The sequence below is a fragment of the Melanotaenia boesemani genome, chromosome 8 (genome assembly GCF_017639745.1).
Source record: "Melanotaenia boesemani isolate fMelBoe1 chromosome 8, fMelBoe1.pri, whole genome shotgun sequence".
Classification (NCBI taxonomy): domain Eukaryota; kingdom Metazoa; phylum Chordata; class Actinopteri; order Atheriniformes; family Melanotaeniidae; genus Melanotaenia; species Melanotaenia boesemani.
Genome location: NC_055689.1, coordinates 30,629,056 through 30,649,222, shown reverse-complemented (window position 1 = coordinate 30,649,222; position 20,167 = coordinate 30,629,056). Strand labels below are relative to the sequence as shown.

General features: G+C 38.3%; 1 protein-coding gene and 3 long non-coding RNA genes across 4 annotated transcripts; 2 read left to right on the top strand and 2 right to left on the bottom strand.

The window, feature by feature from the left end:
* Positions 1-2,505: 2,505 nt before the first annotated feature.
* LOC121644078 lies at positions 2,506-3,246 on the top strand. The gene is made up of 3 exons (XR_006011219.1): positions 2,506-2,555; positions 2,901-2,962; positions 3,229-3,246. It is a non-coding gene; the product is annotated as an uncharacterized LOC121644078 (long non-coding RNA).
* Positions 3,247-8,893: 5,647 nt separating this feature from the next.
* Positions 8,894-19,398, top strand: LOC121644080. Its single transcript, XR_006011221.1, has 3 exons — positions 8,894-8,997; positions 9,936-9,941; positions 19,387-19,398. It is a non-coding gene; the product is annotated as an uncharacterized LOC121644080 (long non-coding RNA).
* On the bottom strand, positions 10,481-11,680 carry LOC121644074. The gene is made up of 3 exons (XR_006011215.1): positions 11,121-11,680; positions 10,926-11,002; positions 10,481-10,604 (listed from the first exon to the last, which is right to left on the bottom strand). It is a non-coding gene; the product is annotated as an uncharacterized LOC121644074 (long non-coding RNA).
* On the bottom strand, positions 11,806-13,626 carry LOC121644019 (tripartite motif-containing protein 16-like). The gene has a single exon (XM_041991713.1). It carries the CDS (start codon positions 13,612-13,614, stop codon positions 11,950-11,952), a length of 1,665 nt encoding a protein of 554 aa, XP_041847647.1. The 5' UTR covers positions 13,615-13,626; the 3' UTR covers positions 11,806-11,949.
* Positions 19,399-20,167: the final 769 nt, after the last annotated feature.

Sequence of the window (20,167 nt, the reverse complement as noted above, 5' to 3'; positions counted from 1 at the left end):
ATAACAACACCTGAGTACAACAACTCTCATGCCTTTAAGCCTGGAAATACCTGCCGCATGAATGAAGAAAGAAATAGCCTATTCGTCTGAGAACAGAAACAATCAGGGATTTAATCTCATTTTGCATACCGTATAGCTTACCTCTTTTTCATCACTGTGAAGATCAGCTGTGGTTTCCTTGTTTCCACTTCCATTTCGTTGTTTCATTTCACAGTTTTCTTTGGGGCACCCCTATGAGTTGAATATTAAAGAAACCATAGTCAGTGCATTTTACGAGTAAATGACACTTGCAAATGTAGGAAAAGTTATTGACACGGTTGACAGTTTAGTTCAGAATGACCACAAATCAGCATACTGTACACCAGAGAAAGCACACAGCAAAACATGCACACTAGGAAGTTTACTGCAGACCATGCACTTGTAGTGAACTAGATACTATACTAGCAATATGTTTTAAGACTAAATATAATAACAGATGTATTCTGGGCCTAAACCATTCTGGGATTTGTAAACAATCAGAAGGTTTTTCAAATCGATTCTGTGAATAACTGGAAGCCAGTGTAAAGATTTGAAAACTGGTGTGATGTGTTCAGATCTCTTAGTCCTGGCTAAAACTCTAGCAGCAGCGTTTTGGATCAGCTGCAGATGTTCTCTTTTTTAGGAAGTCCGTTTAAGGACCAAGGCAGACCATTTATAAGCTTTTTTTAAGTTGACACATTCCATTGCCAGTGTACTAAGTAGTCCATATTACATATTCTGACTCTGAACTATCTAAGAACTAGTTATAATTTTTACTATTTGGTCCAAAGAGTGATAACCTTAGTCTACACTGCAAGTACACGGTCTTTAGTATACTTGCTATTATTATACTGCCAATACTTATACACTAGCATACTTTTAACTTTAACTGTTATACTTTTTGCTAATGAAAAGACAGTAATCATGTAATTTCTTGATGTAGGTACAGTTGTTTTTCAATGTCCAATACAGAATAAATAAATAAATAAAATAGTCCATGTACCATACATACCTCTTTTGTATCCACTTGTCCGGAGCATTCGTTCTGTCCATATTTATGTAAGTGGTCATAGTATGCAGTTTTAGAAACGATCTCTCTACAGTGTTCACAGTAGAGGTACCTAGTTTTTCTCTTAACTCCATGTTTAACTGGCGTAGTCATGATATCCTTCTGCTGAAGAAGTAAACAGCACAATAAGATAATGTATTACTATTTATAACGTAACGTATTGCAGTTATTAATGTGATTCAGCCTTGTCTCGTAAGTTCTCGCGATGCTGGATGCTGTTTGAGGCGCTTGATTTCATTGGCTATTTCCGCTAGCCAATCATATCGAATCTATCGGTATCTATTGCAGCTACGCTGCTGTCCCGAATTATGTGTTTTCTGGTAGAGTTCTGGTCGGTTATTGTAACGTACAAGATGTCTAGCTCAAGAAAACGACTCCTCGCCATATCTTCAGACTCTGAGGACTCCGACGACAGAAGTGCTCTTGTCAGCGGACGTTTAACCGAAATTCCACTATGCGGGTCTTCTCGGGCCGACACAGTAAGGCGGCGGCGCCTTACTGAAGCCAGTAGAGCCTATAGTCCCGAGACTACCGGTATCACATCAGATGATACGTGGAAGTAAGTTGAAACTTCTTTTCTAGACATTTAAGTTGTAAGCTTTGCAGACAAATTGTGTTATATTGTTATATCAATGAAACTGCAGTTACTTGAAACTGAGAGGCTAACTGCTATTTGACCGGCTGAGGTATTTGCATGAGCAGCATTGTTGCTTGTGCGGGCAGATATATGTTAATCGAAAGAGCTATGTGAGCGGAATCTTAATACTGATAAAGCATCATTTTTGTTTGTAGATGAGAGTAAGTTTGCACTGCAAATACAAAAGTGCATGTGTCGGTAAGTTAAGAACCGATAACCTGGAAAAATGGGGAATGTGACGTCATACCGCAAGCTTCGTAGGACTGGCAGAGACGCCAGCAAGCGAAGTATAAAGTACAGTGTAGTCACAGCTGGTTTCAGTTCGTGTATTACATAGTACTTGTAAAATATGTATTTATTTAGATTATTGTGGGTGTTGGCACGCCATGTCCTTGCCTTTTTTGACACTAGTTAAATTAATATTGATTGAAAGAAGTCTGTCTGAAGTGATTTAAACATTAAGTCATCCATGATGACGTTATAAATGTATATTAATATGCAACGTCCCATTTACAAAAGAAAAAAAAAAAATCAGTAGAAATTGTTCCCAACCCATGTTCCCTTCATTGTTCCCTTCAATGACTTACAAAAATGGGATTCACATGCTTTGATTTCTGTAACCATATTCCACTGTTTACAATAAAAAACTGATATGTTGCAAAACACAACTGTAAATGTTTCAGGGCACTGTGCGGTGCACACCAGAAAATTGACAAAATGATGGAGAAACTGGTGGCACTGACTGAAATCGTGGAGAACAGATTGCCTGCCGGAGCAACGCCAGCAACTCCGGAACCACGCACCCCGCAGCAGATTCCCACAACCCTCTCTGTAAGTTAGTCAAGTCTTTTTTGTTGTTTTCATAGATTTGAGTAAAACAGATCTAACATGCATCTTCATACACTGTTACTACTGTTACAACCTGGGATCCGAGGACCCCCCCCCCCCACCAGGAGGCTTTGAACATTAGGAGCCACTGTGATAAATACCCACACATTGTCCTTATTTTAGGAAAAGGCTATATGTTGCAGTGTGTGAAACCACTGCCTTAGATAAAATATGTCTGCAAACACAGGCACAAACAAGCTGTACAAGCCGCTGTAATGAGGTGTTTCAAAATTTTGTCAATTTTTTTTTTTTTCTCACATGATCTGTTTGTGATATTGGCAGTTTTAGCGTGAGGTAAAAAGGATCCACAAGAGTCTGGAGGATGGACAAAAGTACAGAGGAAATGAGAGGTAAGACATCTATAAGCATTTTAATAGTCTGTACGTTGATTACAAGACATGTATTTTTTATGCAGCATTACCTTGAGTGGTTACTTATTCGTCAGATCATAGACTAATGATGCTTTAGTCCATCTTAAATGGACTTAGATACAACAATAATTGCACTTTTTACATAGGCTTTAATTTTACATAGTCACCAACAAATTTTCATAGCAGATTTTGTATATGTCATGTTTCATGTTGCTTTGTTGTGTTTTCTGTGATGTAATCTGCAGGTTCACGTCTGAGCACAATTCTACTGTCACAAATATATTGTTGCGGACAATAACAGATGAAGAAGAATATGACACCTCTTTGATCAGAAGTAAGTTATGACTCTAAAATTGGTTTTAAGTTAGTTATAAAAATAATGCTTCTCTCCAGAGAAAGTATCACAATTAATGTGTCACTTTTTGTGTTCATAGGAGCATGCAACAGGTACTTTGAGAATATAAGGAGGGAATTAAAATTATCAGAAGACAACAAAGTGGAGGAGGATCGGAGGGCCAAAGCGCTCAACAACCGAAGGCATAGAGTGAGTTGAATGACTTTTTTATTTATTTATTTTTTAGGTTCCTTTATAATGCTGGGCTTCCATCAGAAGACTTTAAAGAGATTTGGAAAAAACTCTAGAGAAGTTCTCAGCTCACACCTAAAGACAAATGTTTAAAAGTATTATCCTAGTCTCAGACTGAGATTTGACAAAGAGTGTGAATCACTATTTACAACTAGATTCTTTTAGCATTTGCTGTGATATGTTGTACAGTCGATGTAGAACAGGGCTGATCTGCCCACAGCAAAGCAAAGACTCCTAAAATTTCCTAAAAACTTCTGTTTTTATTCTGCAACTGTTAAAATTGTTTGGTGTAAGCCCAGCATTATGCTAATAAGTAAATGTCTGCTGTGGATCATGTATGTGTTAGAGTACAAAGGAGAGCATAATTAGAAAACTCATTCATGATGCTGATGAGTCGGTGTAACACCTGGTAGAGATACAAAAGCACATATAATGATGTTAAATTCTCTATTCGATATCAACTGTCCAATATCACAAAAAATGCTGAAAGAATCTAGTTGTAGACTTGTTAATAGTGATTTCAGTCTTTGTCAAATCTCAGTCTGAAACTAGGCTAATACTTAAAAAACTCTAAATATTTGTCTTTAGAAGTCTTCTGGTGTAAGCCCAGCATGAGGATGCATCAGATTTCTGATTTGCTTGTGTATCACATTACAGTGTTGTAGTCAGCAGTGTTCTCTGGATACAACAACTGAAATGTGTTGTATGAACTGTGCATAAATATGAAGTTGCTGGCAGTGCAGAGGCAGTAAAAAATGTTTGTATATTAATTTTTTAATGTATGTATTTAAGTGTTCTCATTGGCCTATTAATGTCATTCACCATTGAGTAATATCTATTCTTTTCTGTTTAAGCTTTTAAATTCACGCCGATCTGCTGCTCGCTCCATCCTTACTGATGAGGAGTATAAATACCTGGAAGGGGCGCCTGCATGCACGATGAGCGACGAGGAGACGGACAGTGAAAACAAAGACATATGGAAAGTGTATCCACCTGAATGGAGGGCAACAAGACTGACTGAGATATTAGAAAGGTGTCAGTGCCACCTCACTGACTTGCAGAAGATGTCCTCCAGGATGGTGCACCGGAGAGTGCCCAGTGGCACATACAGCCAGAGGCAGCCGCCGAGAGGGATCAAACCCATTTATCTGAAGTGAAACCAAACTGTGTGCTTTAATTTATAATAAAAAAATTGTTCTGGTCTTCCTGTCTGACATATTTTCATTCAGCTATGCAGTTATGTAGATGCACCTGATTTATTAGACTGCTTCATTCTGTTCTGTTCACACTGTTCAGTTAATAATGCTGATATTTTTATACAGTTTAATCTTGACAGTAGGTCATTTCATAAATGCTTATTGAAACAGTAATGTGGGATTTGGTCCAGATAGTGATGTGTACAACACAATGATGGTACACAGACCAACATTTGAAGACTGTCACACAACGTGCCTGATAAGATCTTAAAAGATAATTAGGTTAGTACTTTTACATGAAAGTTTACATGCCAAACCATATAATTAATGAAGAGAACCATTAAATCAGACATATTGCGTCACGGATGTTCTATGTATTACCCGTGATCTGTAAACATGAACCGCCTAAGATGCGGGCAGTATCCAGAGACAGCTAAAGTCGGATCTATGGGGGATCACATAAACACGCATCTTCTGGATACCTTGCGGACGGAAATCCGGATTTTTGGACTTTTCTCGGATTTATTAGAGGTAAATATCCGAGGAGATCTAAAACTGGATCCGCGTGGGATCACATAAACACGCATCTTGTAGATACCTCGCGGATGAAAATCCGGGTTTTCGGATTTTTAGTGGTCCGGATCCGGAGAGAGCTAAGAATAGGATATGTGAGGGATGCGGCGGGGATTTCCCCGTATCTTGTCCGTATTTGAGACAGTTACGGGCAGATAGCGGCATCGGATCGCTCCGTATCTTGGTACTTTTCGTCCAGTGTTAGGCCCATTATCAATAAAATATTTGTTGAATTCATTTGCAATATCATTAGATTGATTTTATATTTTTCTTTGGTTAAAAAGTAATTGGGAAAAGTAGAACTGTGGTTCCCCTTATTTATTATCTCATTTAGTACCTGCCAAGTGTTCTTGATATTTCATTTCTTTTCTTCCAGTATATTACTATAATAATTTTTTTACATGATTGCATAATGCTTGTTAACTTATTCTTACAACTTTCATATTTTTGTTCTGTTTCCTGAGTTCTATTTTTTTTTTTTATCTTTATACAACTTATTTTTCTTTGTAGAAGCTTTTTGAACAGCCTTGGTTAGCCATGGCTTTTCAGCAGATTTATTTCTCTTTACCTTTTGGACTAAAGGGCAACTTTTTTCATAAAGGGTAAAAATGATATTCAGAAAACTTTCATAAGCCATGCTTCCATCCTCTACATAAACCTCGTCCCAGGTCTGTTTAATTAAATCAGCTTTAAATGAATTTACTGCTTCTTGAGTTTTTTGTCTTGAAACTACAATAGTTGTACTTTTGTAGGCCTCTGTACTATTGTAAAAACAGGTAAATGGTCAGAAATGTCAGCAATTAAAAGTTCACTTAACACATCAGTTTCAATATCATTAGTGAATATATTATCAATCAATGTTTCACTGTTTCTTGTTGTTCGAGCTGGTCGAGTGATTGATGGATACGATCCTAAACTGAACATGGAATTAATAAACTCTGTATTTACATTTTGCATTTGAGGATTCAACAGATCAACGTTAAAATCCCTGCAAACAAAACACATTTTCTGTTGTTTATACCATCATACATTTCAATTATTTTTACCCTAAACTTTTCAATACAGGATCCTGGTTTTCTATATATACAGCTAATTATGACATTCTTTGATTTTTCCATCTCGATTTCCACAGTAACACACTCCATAGTTGTATTAATTACAAATGACATGTTGCTCACCGATTTGCTTGTAAGGTTTTGATCAATATATAAAACAACCCCCCACCCTTTTGGTCATCTCTACTTGTGAAGAACATATTATATCCTTCAATTTGAAACATAGAAGATTGTTCTTCATGAAGCCAAGTCTCAGAAATTACTATTGCAATAAATTAAATTTTTTGTTTTTCTCAACCAGCAAATAATCTTAGAAAAATTAGAGTTTAGACTTCTGCAATTAAAATGTATAACAGATAGTTTGTCTTTTGTAATCACATTACTTTCAAACTGCTCTTCAGAATAATATTCACAATGAGTACATACTGTAGTATAGAAATTATTCTCTGGATCAATATCATTTAGCATATCCTGTGAGTTTTACTCTGTGTAATCAAACATTTGCAACTGTAAACTTTCATAGCATGCTTTACCAGTTTCTGTTCTTACTGCTGAGGATTTTGGTCCAAATACTTAGTAGGTCTTATTTTTTTACTGTCCATATGTATTGTGAATAGTCTTCATCATGTCATCCATGTTCATCCCCAGCATAATGTCATTTGTATTGTTCAAGTTGTAAAATATCTTTGATAACCATCACTTTTGCCTGCTCTGGGGTTCCATTCAGCTTTATCAATACTTTGCAGTTTCTCATCCAAGTGTCATGAATCTTCTTCTCTTCTCAGGATCCTTGCTTGTCTTGCAATTTCAGACTTTTTTTTCTAAGGTGCTCATTCACATATACACTTGTACCCTTCAGTTTTTTAGCATTTCTCAGCACCTCCATTTTGTGTTTCCTATTAGCAAGCCTGATGAGAATGTTTGGCTTTTTGCTATTTTTTTGAGCCAAAGTATAGCAACAATGTCTTTACTGTCTATTGTGATGTCTCTGCTGTTAAGGAACTTGATTACCTGATCTTCCAATGAAGAAGTATCCAGATTTAGAGCAGAAGGTAGCTCACTGTCATCTCCCCTGTCACCGGCTGTAGTGTATTTCAAGCCCTGATATCAGGAGGTCATCCATCCTTGAATACTGCTCCAAGTCATCAATTCTTCTTTCCTGTTGCTCAATTTTTTTTTTGTCCTTTTCTTGCATTAAAGCCTTGAGTTGTTTGATTTCAGCCAAAGCTTCTTGTAGGCCTCTCTGTTGTTTTGCCACAGTATTTATGCAGCCCTCTGATGCCCTTTAACATTAAATGACATTTTCTCTACTCCATTATTTTCTTTGCCATGAAGTCATGCCTCATTATGAACCAAAATAAAAACCTTTCTTAGATGTCAAAACATGTCATCGCTCGTTCTGAACTCTCAAATATTTTGTACACACATGTTTTTTTCTTCAGTTACTGACTGGCTTTGAAGCTGTTAGCTAACGCTATGCTAGGTTGACATAACCACAGCAATATTACTGCTAACATAAACAGACAAGCTAGGTTAGCACAACTTTAGCAATGCAACGTAAATGAAAAGCATGACAGACGCAACAAAGCAGAGGTCACTATCATGACACATGGCAAACAGTTGAACTGAAACTAGAGACATGCTGAGTCATTCTTAAAGCCCCAGTGTGTAAGAATTACTCCCATCTAGTGATGCGCTCATGTAATGCAAGCAACCGAGTAGTACTCTATTGGAACCTCACCGTCTAGGAGCGTTATTACAACTACGGAAGCTGCGTAGAATCATAAATGTGAAAATGTCAACATCTTTCAGAAGTTCGAGTGTCCCGTCAGGTGATGAGGTACAGAACGGTACATAATAATGTTTTTTATGCCGATAAGTTACAAGCATGCTCTCCATGTATTTGGTACCAAGCTACTGCCAATAGCTAATGATATCGGGTGAAACCATTTTCGTGACTTGCAGAGAAACAAGATCATCTGATGAAGGGAGATATAGAGGAAGAGGAAGAGGGAGATGAAGAGGAAGCAGGGGCAGTGGACCTGTCGGCGCTGCAAGGGGAAGATCCTGTGCTGTAACATGACTCTGTGTTTAATAACACGTATTTCAGCTGATTTATTAAGGGAGGTGGGCGACATATTGATTAGAAATAATTATTATCTGAGAGATATTTTTGTGTTAGAATTCTTGTGGTTCTAGTGATTAAATCACGATGAGAAACTGGTATTACTTTGGTCTATTTTGTCTGACTAGAAGGAGGACAACTACCCCCACCCCAATTGACAAATCAGCTGAAATAAATCATAAAACATGAGGGAAAGCTCTCGGAAAATACATCTGAAAGAAGCGCACGGTCGCCTATTGGTATGACTTCTGTGAAGAGTAACAACAACTGAAAACTGTTGCAACTGAGCTTTTCTACTGTAGGCTAACTAACAAATTAGCTGTTTCTGCCGTTTATATAGCAAGTAACAGTAAATGGTCCGACTGAACCAACGGGAGGATAAAGTAGTTGCTGGACTACCCTGCCCTGTTTCTAACATAACGCCAAAATAAACTTCACTGTTAGATTGAATTAACTCACCCATCCAGCAGAAAGCCTGTGTGACCGATGTGTGATGTCTTCTCTGACTACGTGAATGACTCTTGGAGCTGGTCAGGTGTGGGTAACATCAGGTTTATTCTGCATCAGTAACAGACAGAGAGGAATGTCACCTCGTGCGGACAACAGCACATGCTCACTCTGGAAATGTGGCACATGTTAATGTTAGCTATCTTAAACCAAAATTTTCACCAGCAATAAAACACACCATGGCGAATTTCCTCTAAAACACATAATATAAAAGCAAAAGAAAACCAACTTCACTTCGATGCACTTTTCAGTGAGTTTATATTAATATTGTCCACGGACATTCATCTGCATCTTACCTCATAGAAATCCTCTGCTGTTTGAGGATTACCCATAATTCCTTGCTGCCACTATTACGCTAAGAGATGCAGGTACATTTTACAACAGCAGGTAGCCTGTTTTCCCCCATTAAGCAGGATTTAACCTGAACCTATTAAACGATGTTACACCTGCAACCTCCGTGTCAGCTTTGAAGACCCTCATCAACTGCCTCCATCTGGTAAATGCTCCACCGATGTATACTCTCGTTTTCTCCCGGTTATTATTTCTTTTTCTTTTCTATTTTTTCCTCCGTCTTGCAGGGCAAAGAGTATGGATGGTCCTCCATTTAATGTAAACTGGCAAGCTGAATGATCCACAGTCATCTTGGCTTGTTTAGAGCTCCATCTAGTGGACAAACGATGGAACGACATCATTTTGCACGACTGCGCAACTTGACAACATTTACGTTTTTATGAGAAATTAAGAAGATATCGTCGTTTAATCTGTAAACTCCGTCCGATTAGAAGTGTTTTGAAAAGGGCTTTAATTGGCTGCCTGATCAATCGCTTAATATCTAGATGGGGGTTTTCTTTAGACAATTTTAAAATTGAGAGAAAAACAAATGACAATTTAATTAATTTGTGTGGAGTAGTTTGATGTAAATAATTAAATATTACATTTAAGCTTTAGAATGCCTCTGGACCTACAAGGTATTTTTAAGAAGAGAAAAGAAAAACACATTAAACTACTGATAAAGTATTGATACATGGTAGGTTTAGAGAACAAAACATGTAAAATAATATATTTTAAAGTACCTATAGTATAAATTTATGCTGTTATTAAAAATAAAACACTGAATACATAAAGGGTGTAGTACTTGTAGACAGAGTTAAGCAATCAGCAGAGATGATATGAACCTTAAAGAAATAAAAACTGTTTATAAAAACTGTTTACTGTTTATTTGGACTGACAGTCTAAATAAATATACTAAATCTGGCACAAAGCAAACACGTCTGACTTCAACCTGTTTTGTAGAAGTTTCTACAGATGAAATGTTGTAAAACTGTACAAACCACATTCTCAAACAGCCGTCTGTAAAGTCATAAAATCAGATGTAAGAGATCAAGTGTATCCGATTAAAAATGGTACCAGTCCCACACTTCAAAATACACATTATTAACATTTATGATATTTTAAAGAAAAGGATGCAGCTCACTGATTATTATGAAATAAGAAATGTCTGACCAGGAAAGTTTCTCTTCAGTCTGACAGAGATTTTCATTCTCTTCAGTAACGTCTGCAGCAACAGGTCCCCACACATCTAAAGACCAGAGGAAATGTTGCTTCATTTACTTCATTCAAGAAAATATTAGCAGATATTTTCATGTTTTAGTTCAGTTTCTGTAATTATCTCAAAAGCTGATTTCAGTTATGTTAACTTAATATATTCATAACATTTTTAATGTTTCTCTTTGTCAGAATCTTGATTAAATTAAAAGGAAAACATTGAGTAAAATATCAAATATCAACAACTAGATAACAGCAGACGTTTGTTGTAATAAATCAAATAAAAACTGAGTAAATAAAAAGAAAACCTGTCAGAATGTAAAACATGTGGGCAAAGTGAGTTGAGGAGCTTTACCCTCCTCTTCATCCCTGTTAGCAGGATGAAGGCTCCCTCTTGTGGTGTGCATCAGTTTTCACATTCCAGTTGTGAACCTGCAGGAAGACGTGGAAAAACTTCACTGAGCCTTTGGCAGCTTCAACAACATCAGTAAAGAGAGATTGAAATATCTGTAATATCACACTGAGTCAGTTTGTTCACAGGAGTCACAACCTGCAACACTGATGCTGCATTCAGGGAACCTGGGAAAGATGGGAGAGAAGACTTTCCAGCTTCCAAACAGTGTTCACATCAGCTTTCAGGCTGGAAGTAGAACTTGTAGATGTGAGATTTAAGTTTCCAAACACTCTGACTTCTTCATGTTAGATGTAGAATAAAGCAAACAATTCTAGAAGAAAAAATGCTTTATTTATTACTTTCTGCTGTTCCAGGAAAACTGCCTCAGTTATTCCCTCATATTAGTTTGACATTTTCTCCATCAGATTTACAGAAACACTGAAATGAAGACAAAAGAAAATACTTTGTTCATTCTTTCAAAGTTTATTTGTTTGTAAAAATTGACTTTGTTCTGACATTAAACATGATGAATGATCTCATTTATTCTGATCCTGGAAATGAGCCTTTCTGAACATCATCATTAGAAACCTTGTTTGTTTGTTGGTTTAGAAAAACAACAACATCTGATCTCTAGAACAACTAAAAGTAATTGCAAGTAGAAAATGATTTTTACATTTCCAAAGTGTTGAGAGTAAAATAATGTGTGATGAAGGAAGGTCTGCTGGTTTCTCTGTTTGGCTCCATGAAGTGGAAGAGAAACAACAACATACAAATACATCAATACAAATATTCAACACATATTTAGAGAACAGAGAAGTTCAGATTTTCATGTTGATGGAAATAAAAATCATCATTAGCAGTGATTTCCTCCAAAAAGAAACAAACTGGAAAAACCAGCAAATAAAAAAAAGTCAAATAAACAACAGAACAGCAGAGCAGAGACATCACAACAATGAAGTCTCAGCAACAAGCAGAGAAAATAACTTTACTTCACTTCAGACAACTCAGCACTGGATCCATCAGACAAAACACAAATTCCAGCATAGAGCGGTTGAGTGAATGTGGTCTGGACTCTGTGGAGGAGAGTCCTGGTTTCAGAGACGCTGTAGAAGGACAGAATACCTGCTCTGTGATCCAGATACACTCCTACTCTGGAGGACCGAGGACCTGAGATGGAGGTTCTGATGGTGTTGTACCGAAAATAATAATCGTTTTGGTCACAATATAATGACCAAGATTTGTCATTATATCCAAATCCACTTTCATATCCTGCTCTGCTGATATTCTTGTATGCGACTGCTACAAAAACGTTTCCTCTCATTTCCACCTCCCAGTAACAACGTCCAGTCAGACTCTCTCTACTCAGAATCTGTAACCATTCAGTGAATCTGTCTGGATGACTAGAATAAGACTGATCTTGTTTAATAAATGTCACCTTTCTGTTTCCCTCTGACAGTAACAGCTGTGTGTGTGCTGTGTTTGGATCCAGTGTGATTTCACATGAATATCTTAAGAATCCAGCTCTGCTCTTTGGTTCTGGTTGTGACAGTAAAACATCCACATCAGTGACTGTCAGTGAGATGTTTGTCCATCTGTCTGTCAGAATGTCCTGTAGTTTATCTCTGAGCTCTGACACAGCTGCTGTCACATCTTCAAAGTATCTCAGAGGACGGATATTGATGCTGGATGAGTGTGTAGACACACTGAGTGCTGACAGTGAGGGGTAGTTGTGTAGAAACTGGTTGTGATCCTCTGTGTGTGAGAGCTGCTTCAGCTCAGCGTCTTTCCTCTTCAGCTCAGTGATCTCCTGCTCCAGCTTCTCCTGAAGCTCTTTGACTCCACTCACTTCAGTTTCCTGCTGGGATCTGATCTGCTGCTTCACATCAGAGCTTCTTTTCTGGATGAGACGGATCAGCTCAGTGAAGATCTTCTCACTGTCCTCCACTGTTTTATCAGCAGAGTGATTGATGGCCTCCACCTCCTGTTGAAGCAGCTTCACATCTTTCTCTCTGTCCTGGATTCTCTGCTGGATTTCTTGTCGACTCACCTCCAGCTCTCTCTGCCTCTCAGTCCTTTCTGCTGCAGCTGAGACTGTGTCGTGGCCTTTATGTTCATCCATAACACAGACCAGACAGATACACTTCTGATCAGTACGGCAGAACATCTTCATCACCTCATCATGACGAGAGCAGATGTTCTCCTGGAGGTTCTTGGAGGGCTCCACCAGCTTGTGTTTCTTGAATGTAGGTGATTCATAATGAGGCTGAAGGTGTTTCTCACAGTAAGAGGCCAGACAGACTAAACAGGACTTGATGGCTTTCAGTTTTCTTCCAGAGCAGAAATCACAGGCCACATCTTCAGGTCCAGCATAGCAGTGATCAGCAGGAGCAGCTTGGAGTCCAGTCTTCTTCAGGTCTTCTAATAAATCAGCTAACATGGTGTTTTTCACCAGGACAGGTCTCGGTGTGAAGGTCTGCCTACACTGAGGGCAGCTGTAGATTCCCTTCTGATCCTCTCCATCCCAGAAGCTTTTAATACAGTTCATGCAGTAGCTGTGTCCACAGGGAATAGTCACCGGATCCTTCAGTAGATCCAGACAGATGCAACAGCAGAACTTTACTCGGTCAAGCTGATTTCCCTGCTGCGCCATTTTCCTCTTCACAGTAACTGTCAAACAGTTTCACTTTCTCTGAACAGAAAGAGTGTGTGCGCTCTGAAGGACAACAGATCTCACATGAAGCAGGAAATGAGTCTTACCAGCAGCTGCATGTTCCACCATGTTGCTCACACCCATCCTGATGAAGAGAGATCTGTGGAGGGGCGGGAACATAGAAACATCTGCTAGGAGTGGCTACAGGAACTAACATGTAACATGAAGCGCCTCATCTGCAGTATCAGTGCAGACTTTGAACAGATCTACTTCTGTTTCCAGCCTCTTCTACTGTTGTTTACAATTCTCCTTTAGAGACTCTCCACAGAGACGATACTGACCCTCTGTTATCTGCTGAGGCTCAACAGCTGCTTTGCTCAACTTTCAACATAAACTTCATGTTTAAATTCATTAAAAATAGACTTTACCTGTGTTTTATTAGGAAATAATGGAGACACTTTGCTGTTGCTGCTGATAATGAAATCAGTTTTAGGATGTGACACAGACGTTCTTCCAGTTTATTCAGGTTTAGACACAAAAACAAGTGGCTCAGGTTGAAGGAAAAACCTGGTTTGGAATAAAACATGTTCATCATTAAATGGAATTTTCTTTAATCTGCTGTGTGATCTAAAACTTCATGAGTCCATCATTCAGTCCACCATCAAAGGACCTCAGAAGGGTCAACCACTCATTTCAAGACAGTTTGAGGGACACTCCTTTGTGGACAGCACGGTAGATTTAAAACACGAAACACTTACTACCAGACTCCTATGAACCACTTATGGTAAGACTTTGTGTTCAAGTTGAAAAATCAGTGTCTAACAGCCTGTTAGGAGTCTTTCCTACACCCCTATTTCATCTAAGGAGAAAAAAAAGTCTAGACTATATTTTTCACACTTTCAAAATTTAGATACATGTACAATTTCTTACTATAATAGACAGAATAACAACATTTATGACCAGGGTCTGTTCAGAGGCACGTATATATTGTGGCTGTATAGTCATAGTTTTTGTTGTATGTGTAACAACCCATCCAATATGGAAATAAATAGTCAAGAGGGACGAATGTTTTCCCCTAAATGTGTGGACATTGTACCTACCCGAGAGTTAATGAAGACGATATAATATCACACTGTAGGCTAGAACTGTGTAACTTTGCAGGAACGTTGCATGGATGATATATCAATCTCTATCACTAATGACATAAAGAATCCCAAATAGAAGAGCTTTGGGTACAGCTGCTTGTCAGATCAAAGGCATGATGAAGAAAGATAAACGTAGTCATCGCAAAGTCTTCATATTGGCAGAAAAAAATGGCCGACACCTTCTTCTATGAAAGCAGGAGATTTATGAGCAATTTAGCTGTTAGAAATCAGAATCTATGTGAGGGTGTTATACAGCAGGATGGGGTCAGGTTTATAGAACATCCCAGAGTCTGGAATAGGATCCGGAGCCTGAACCACCACCAAGACAGAGACCTTCATTTTACATATTTCTTCTTCAATAAAGAGAAAGAATTTGATATTTCTTCTAAGGAAAATAGAATCAATATTACCCTGTGGCTGGTGAGGTTGATAAACAAGATGGCTGAAAGGGCTCAGTCACCTCTGGACACTTTGGAGTCCATTAATGCCATTATCAGGCCTCTCGTAGACAAAGCCATGAAATGTCTTTCACTTCCAGGAAGACGGCAGTTCGTTGGAAAAGATATGCACACATTTGTGCTCAGATATCTCTGTAAGAAATTTGGTTCTGTAGAGTTGTTAGCAGATGCCATGATATCCAAAGATCCTGTTTTTAAAAACATCCTCTGGGCTGTGAATTACACTTGTGTAACACTGACATACATAACAAGGTCATTCAGAAGTAAAGAAACCATCAAACATCTCTTTTCATCTTTAGGTGAAGCTGTAGCCAAGCCCATCACCACCTGTTGTAGCAATTTAGCTGCACAGGTTCAGTTAATAGAGGCCATGAAACGTACTGATGTCTTCTTTATTTTCTTTCCTTCTCTATTTCTTTAAGTCGACGCCGTGTAAACTACAAATAAAAAAACAAAGTCAAGTCAAGCAACACATGAAAGCTGATACATCAAAAACAGAAACGTTTATACATAAAATAAATCTACATCGTCCATACTGTAAACAAATGAGCAGAAATATAAAGCAAAAAATAACAAACTACAGTGTGCGCCTCAATGAACTCGGTGTAGAATGTTGCATCTCTAAGCTCAGCATCTCTAACACACAGCGGCTGCGCCAGCTCTCTTACCCATAAGGCAGCGGCCATGACCCTTGACCTTATCATGTGACTTTCCTCACATCAGACACAAGACAACTCCATGTCATTTTACCTTCTATAAACATTTCTATTGTAACTTTCTATAAACATAACTTTATATTCTCTATAGATCTGTAGATAACAATTCTTATTAAACATGTCTTGAAGACAAAATACAAAATACTTCATGTTCTGGGTGACTTGCCACTGAATATGTCTAAAATCAGCATTTTTTATCAGCATCGAAGACCTTTCACGTCACAAAGGGAGACTTGGTCAATGACGTCATCAGCCAGTAGCCATATAAGCCCGTTCATGTAAACAGGCCGTCAGTAGCAGATAAAAGACTTACTTAGATTTGTGAACATTATAGGCTGCAAACATGAGCTCCCCAATAGACAGTAATAGTAGCAGTGATTCAGAAAAGATAGAATCTGCCGAACTTCCACAATTATTCCCAGAGGACGGAATTCTTCTCAGTCAAAGGGCTGATGGAAAAGTTTACAAGCACCATTTTTCTAGGACAAATGAAACCGTGGTTGTTAAAATGCTGAAAGAAAATAACAGGTCCACACAGGAGTTAAGAATTCTGAGGAAAATCAGACATCTTCATTCTACAAAGCACAGTTAGATATATTGGACATTTTAACTTTATTGAACAAATAAATCTGATGCTTGAATGCTTGGATACAGATCTACAAGGCTTCATGAATAACCCATACATGGAACGATGGCGCATGTCTGAAACAAGAGTTATTGTGCAGCAAATGCTGGTTGCAAAGCGTTTGGATAGCAAATGCAGATATTAAACCAGATAACATCATGTCTGTAAATTATAGGTTAATCCCATTCAAGCTCAAACTAACAGACTTTGGATCAGCAATCGACAAGATCTCCAGGCGGCAAAATAAAGACATTCAGGATCTTCCTTATAGAGCTCTGAAGTCCTCCTGGGTCTTCCCCTGAGTGGATCAGTAGATATGTGGAGTCTTGGCTGTATTGTTTGCTTCCTGGCCTATAAACAGCACATTTTTGATACAAAGAGGAAAATTAAGTCATTGAGTGCATCATTTACATGTTTGGTGTAAATGAATAATGACTTTAAACTATACAAACTTTTAAACTATACAGTAGTCATATATACATATATAAATGTTATATTAACCTTCTGATGCAGGAATTATTGAAAACAGTTCCACATTTTTTTCATATACAACATTTTACTTCTACAGACATATACAGTAATTATTTTTTACTTATTATAGTTTTTATTTAGTTTATTTATTTTTCTCTCCTCTGTCAAAATGTCAATAAAAGAATTAGAGTTGTCAGAATTGTTCGTACATTCAAAGACACATTTCCATGTTTTTCATTTCAATCCAGAACATCTCAAACTATCCAATAATTCACAGCTAATGAAGTGGAGCTTTTAACTGAGGCTCAGAAGCAAGGCCTCAACCACACCTATAATCAGCTGCTTCACCCACTCAGCTCTGTTTGTCTGCTTCTCTCAGCCTCACCCTCCCTATTCCTGTCCTCATTCATCCTCCCTCATCCGTCCATTCTACCACCCCTCTCACCCATCCTTTACTTGATCATTTTTGATGATCGTTTTTATCAGGTGTTCTTTCCTCATCCACTCCTCCATCCTCCATCATCCTCATCCACTCCTCCATCATCCTCATCCACTCCTCCATCATCCTCATCCACTCCTCCATCTTTCTCATCTACTCCTCCATCTTCCTCATCCACTCCTCCATCCTCCATCATCCTCATCCACTCCTCCATCATCCTCATCCACTCCTCCATCATCCTCATCCACTCCTCCATCTTTCTCATCTACTCCTCCATCGTCCTCATCTACTCCTCCATCTTCTTTATCCATACCTTTCATCCTCCCTCAATGATTCTCATCCACTCATCAATCTTCATCCCTCTCTCAGCCATCAGTTCTCTTTCTCATCCGTCATTTCATCCGCCCTCTCATTTGTCATTCATCCTTCCATCCTTTCCACCTCATCAATTCACCAATTTACCCATCCCTATACCTCATTATCCATATTCCTCTTTCACCCTTATCCATCCTTCCATTCTCTCTCCCTCCATCCTTCCAACCTCACCCATCAATCCTTTCTTCCTTCATGTATTCATCCTACCGTCCTACCTTTATCACTCTCCTTCATCCATTCATGCTTTTATCCTCCCTTCTGTCATTAATCTGTCCACCCCCAATTTACTCATCCTTCCCTCCTTCATTCATTTATCCTCCCTCCCTATACCTCGTCCATTTATCCATCTAGTTTTCCCAAAAGTTCTCCTCTGAGTTTTTGTTGGACTCTGAAGGCGTCACTTTCTTTAACATGACAACAGATTCATGTGTTCAGCTCTCCATGTGCAGGGCTCAGATGAAGGTTTGTTTTTATAACCTTGCTGTTACAGCCTAAAACTGTAGGGGGAGCCAGAGAGCTCAAAGAAAAAACACTAAATTCTCTGGTGATGATTTAAATATGAAATGATCAGAATAATAAAACTAAAACAAATAAAAGTCAAAGGCGTTGCCAAGGCCTAAGCTGTGTTTAATATCCCTGCATATAAACCATATTTTAAGAGCCATAACCTGCAGGGCTGCCAACTCTCACGCATTGGCCGTGAGACTCAAACACTGGAATGGCTTTACACACTCTCACGCCACACTTCCGATTACTCACACTGAAATACACATCAAGAGCAATGCCGGCAAATCGGGAGGTTCAGGAGGATTCCCGGTGGGCAACATTACTCTTGGGCCGGTGTCCCGGTGAATAAAATAAATAAATAAGTGGGAACGGGCCTACAATATGATCTAGGTATCTGAGAAGAATAAATAGTAATGATGTTCGGATCAATAGTGAAATATCTATTCATCATATACCAGCATTTATATAACTAAACTTTCAGCATAGGTAGGAACTGAAAAGACGCAGCGTCACGGTTCATCCACTGCTCAGTGATCAGTCCGACACGCAGTGATAAGTGGAGATATTTCAGCTTCACAAACAGCATCGATGCACAATTTGATGTGTGTGTGAAGACCACAAACCTCCTTAAACATCAGAGAATCTACCATAACACAGAAGCAGAGGTGATGAGGTGAAAGTGGAGAGGAGGAGGACAGGTGCTTCTAGGGCGGAGACAGACGTTACTACGAGTCCTTTGGTGCTGCAGGCAGGTATCATACTATCAGAGGGAGCAAATGTGGAGCTGGTTGGATATGTGGAGAACTGTCACTGGTTTTGGGGAAGTGGTTTACGTCTGCTTGCTATTGGTTTAAGTTTTTGTGTTGATGTTTAAACAACAGGAGTCCCTGCAATCTTAAAACTAAGGCTTCCATATTTTCTTCAAATGTGCAGTAATATCAGCCATATGGCTGACAGCAGAGTTTATTTGGGATTTGTCTGTTGAACCTGAAAAAGACTTTGGTGATCAATAAGTTATGCCTACAGAGACTGTGAGGGCAAGGGCATTGCTAGACAAAGGGCTCAGGGGCCCGGGACCCCATTACTCAGATTTTTATTATTTTTTTTTGCTGCTTCCCTTTGTTAACCTGACTGTTGCTGTTGCTTCCAAACCACTGCTACTGACACTGAAACAACAACAACAACAATAATAATATGGTAGTAATAGACTTTCTGAAAAAATACTCTTTTTTTTGCATTGTCAAACAAAAGTGAAACATACAAATATGAATTTCTGATGAATTTCTGATTGTAATTAATCAGAGTTGTCCCTGAATGCAGTAGAATCTTGCCACTGCAGGATTAGATTAGATTAGATTAGACTTTGTTAATCTCACAGTGGAGAAATTCACTAGTTACAGCAGCTCTTATTACAGAATAAAGTGCAGAAAGCAGACAGAATAAAGTGAACATGCATCACAACAAGAAGGTGCAATATAAATTATTTACAAGAAAAGAAGTCTAAGAAAAACAAAAAAGAAATATGTAGCATTATAAATATAATATATATATATATATATATACTTTATATATAAATAAAATATATACATATATATATAATAGACAGAGCAAAAGAAAACAACCTCACAGACTATATACATATTTACATGGTGATGGTGGGATATGAAGAATGATGATGATATTGATAATGGGGGGTATTGCACAGTAAAATATAAATAAATATTGCACAGTATTATGACTATACAGATAAGTTGTACAGTCTGACAGCAGTGGGAATGAAGGACCTGCGGTAGCGCTCCTTCCTACACTGAGGGTGT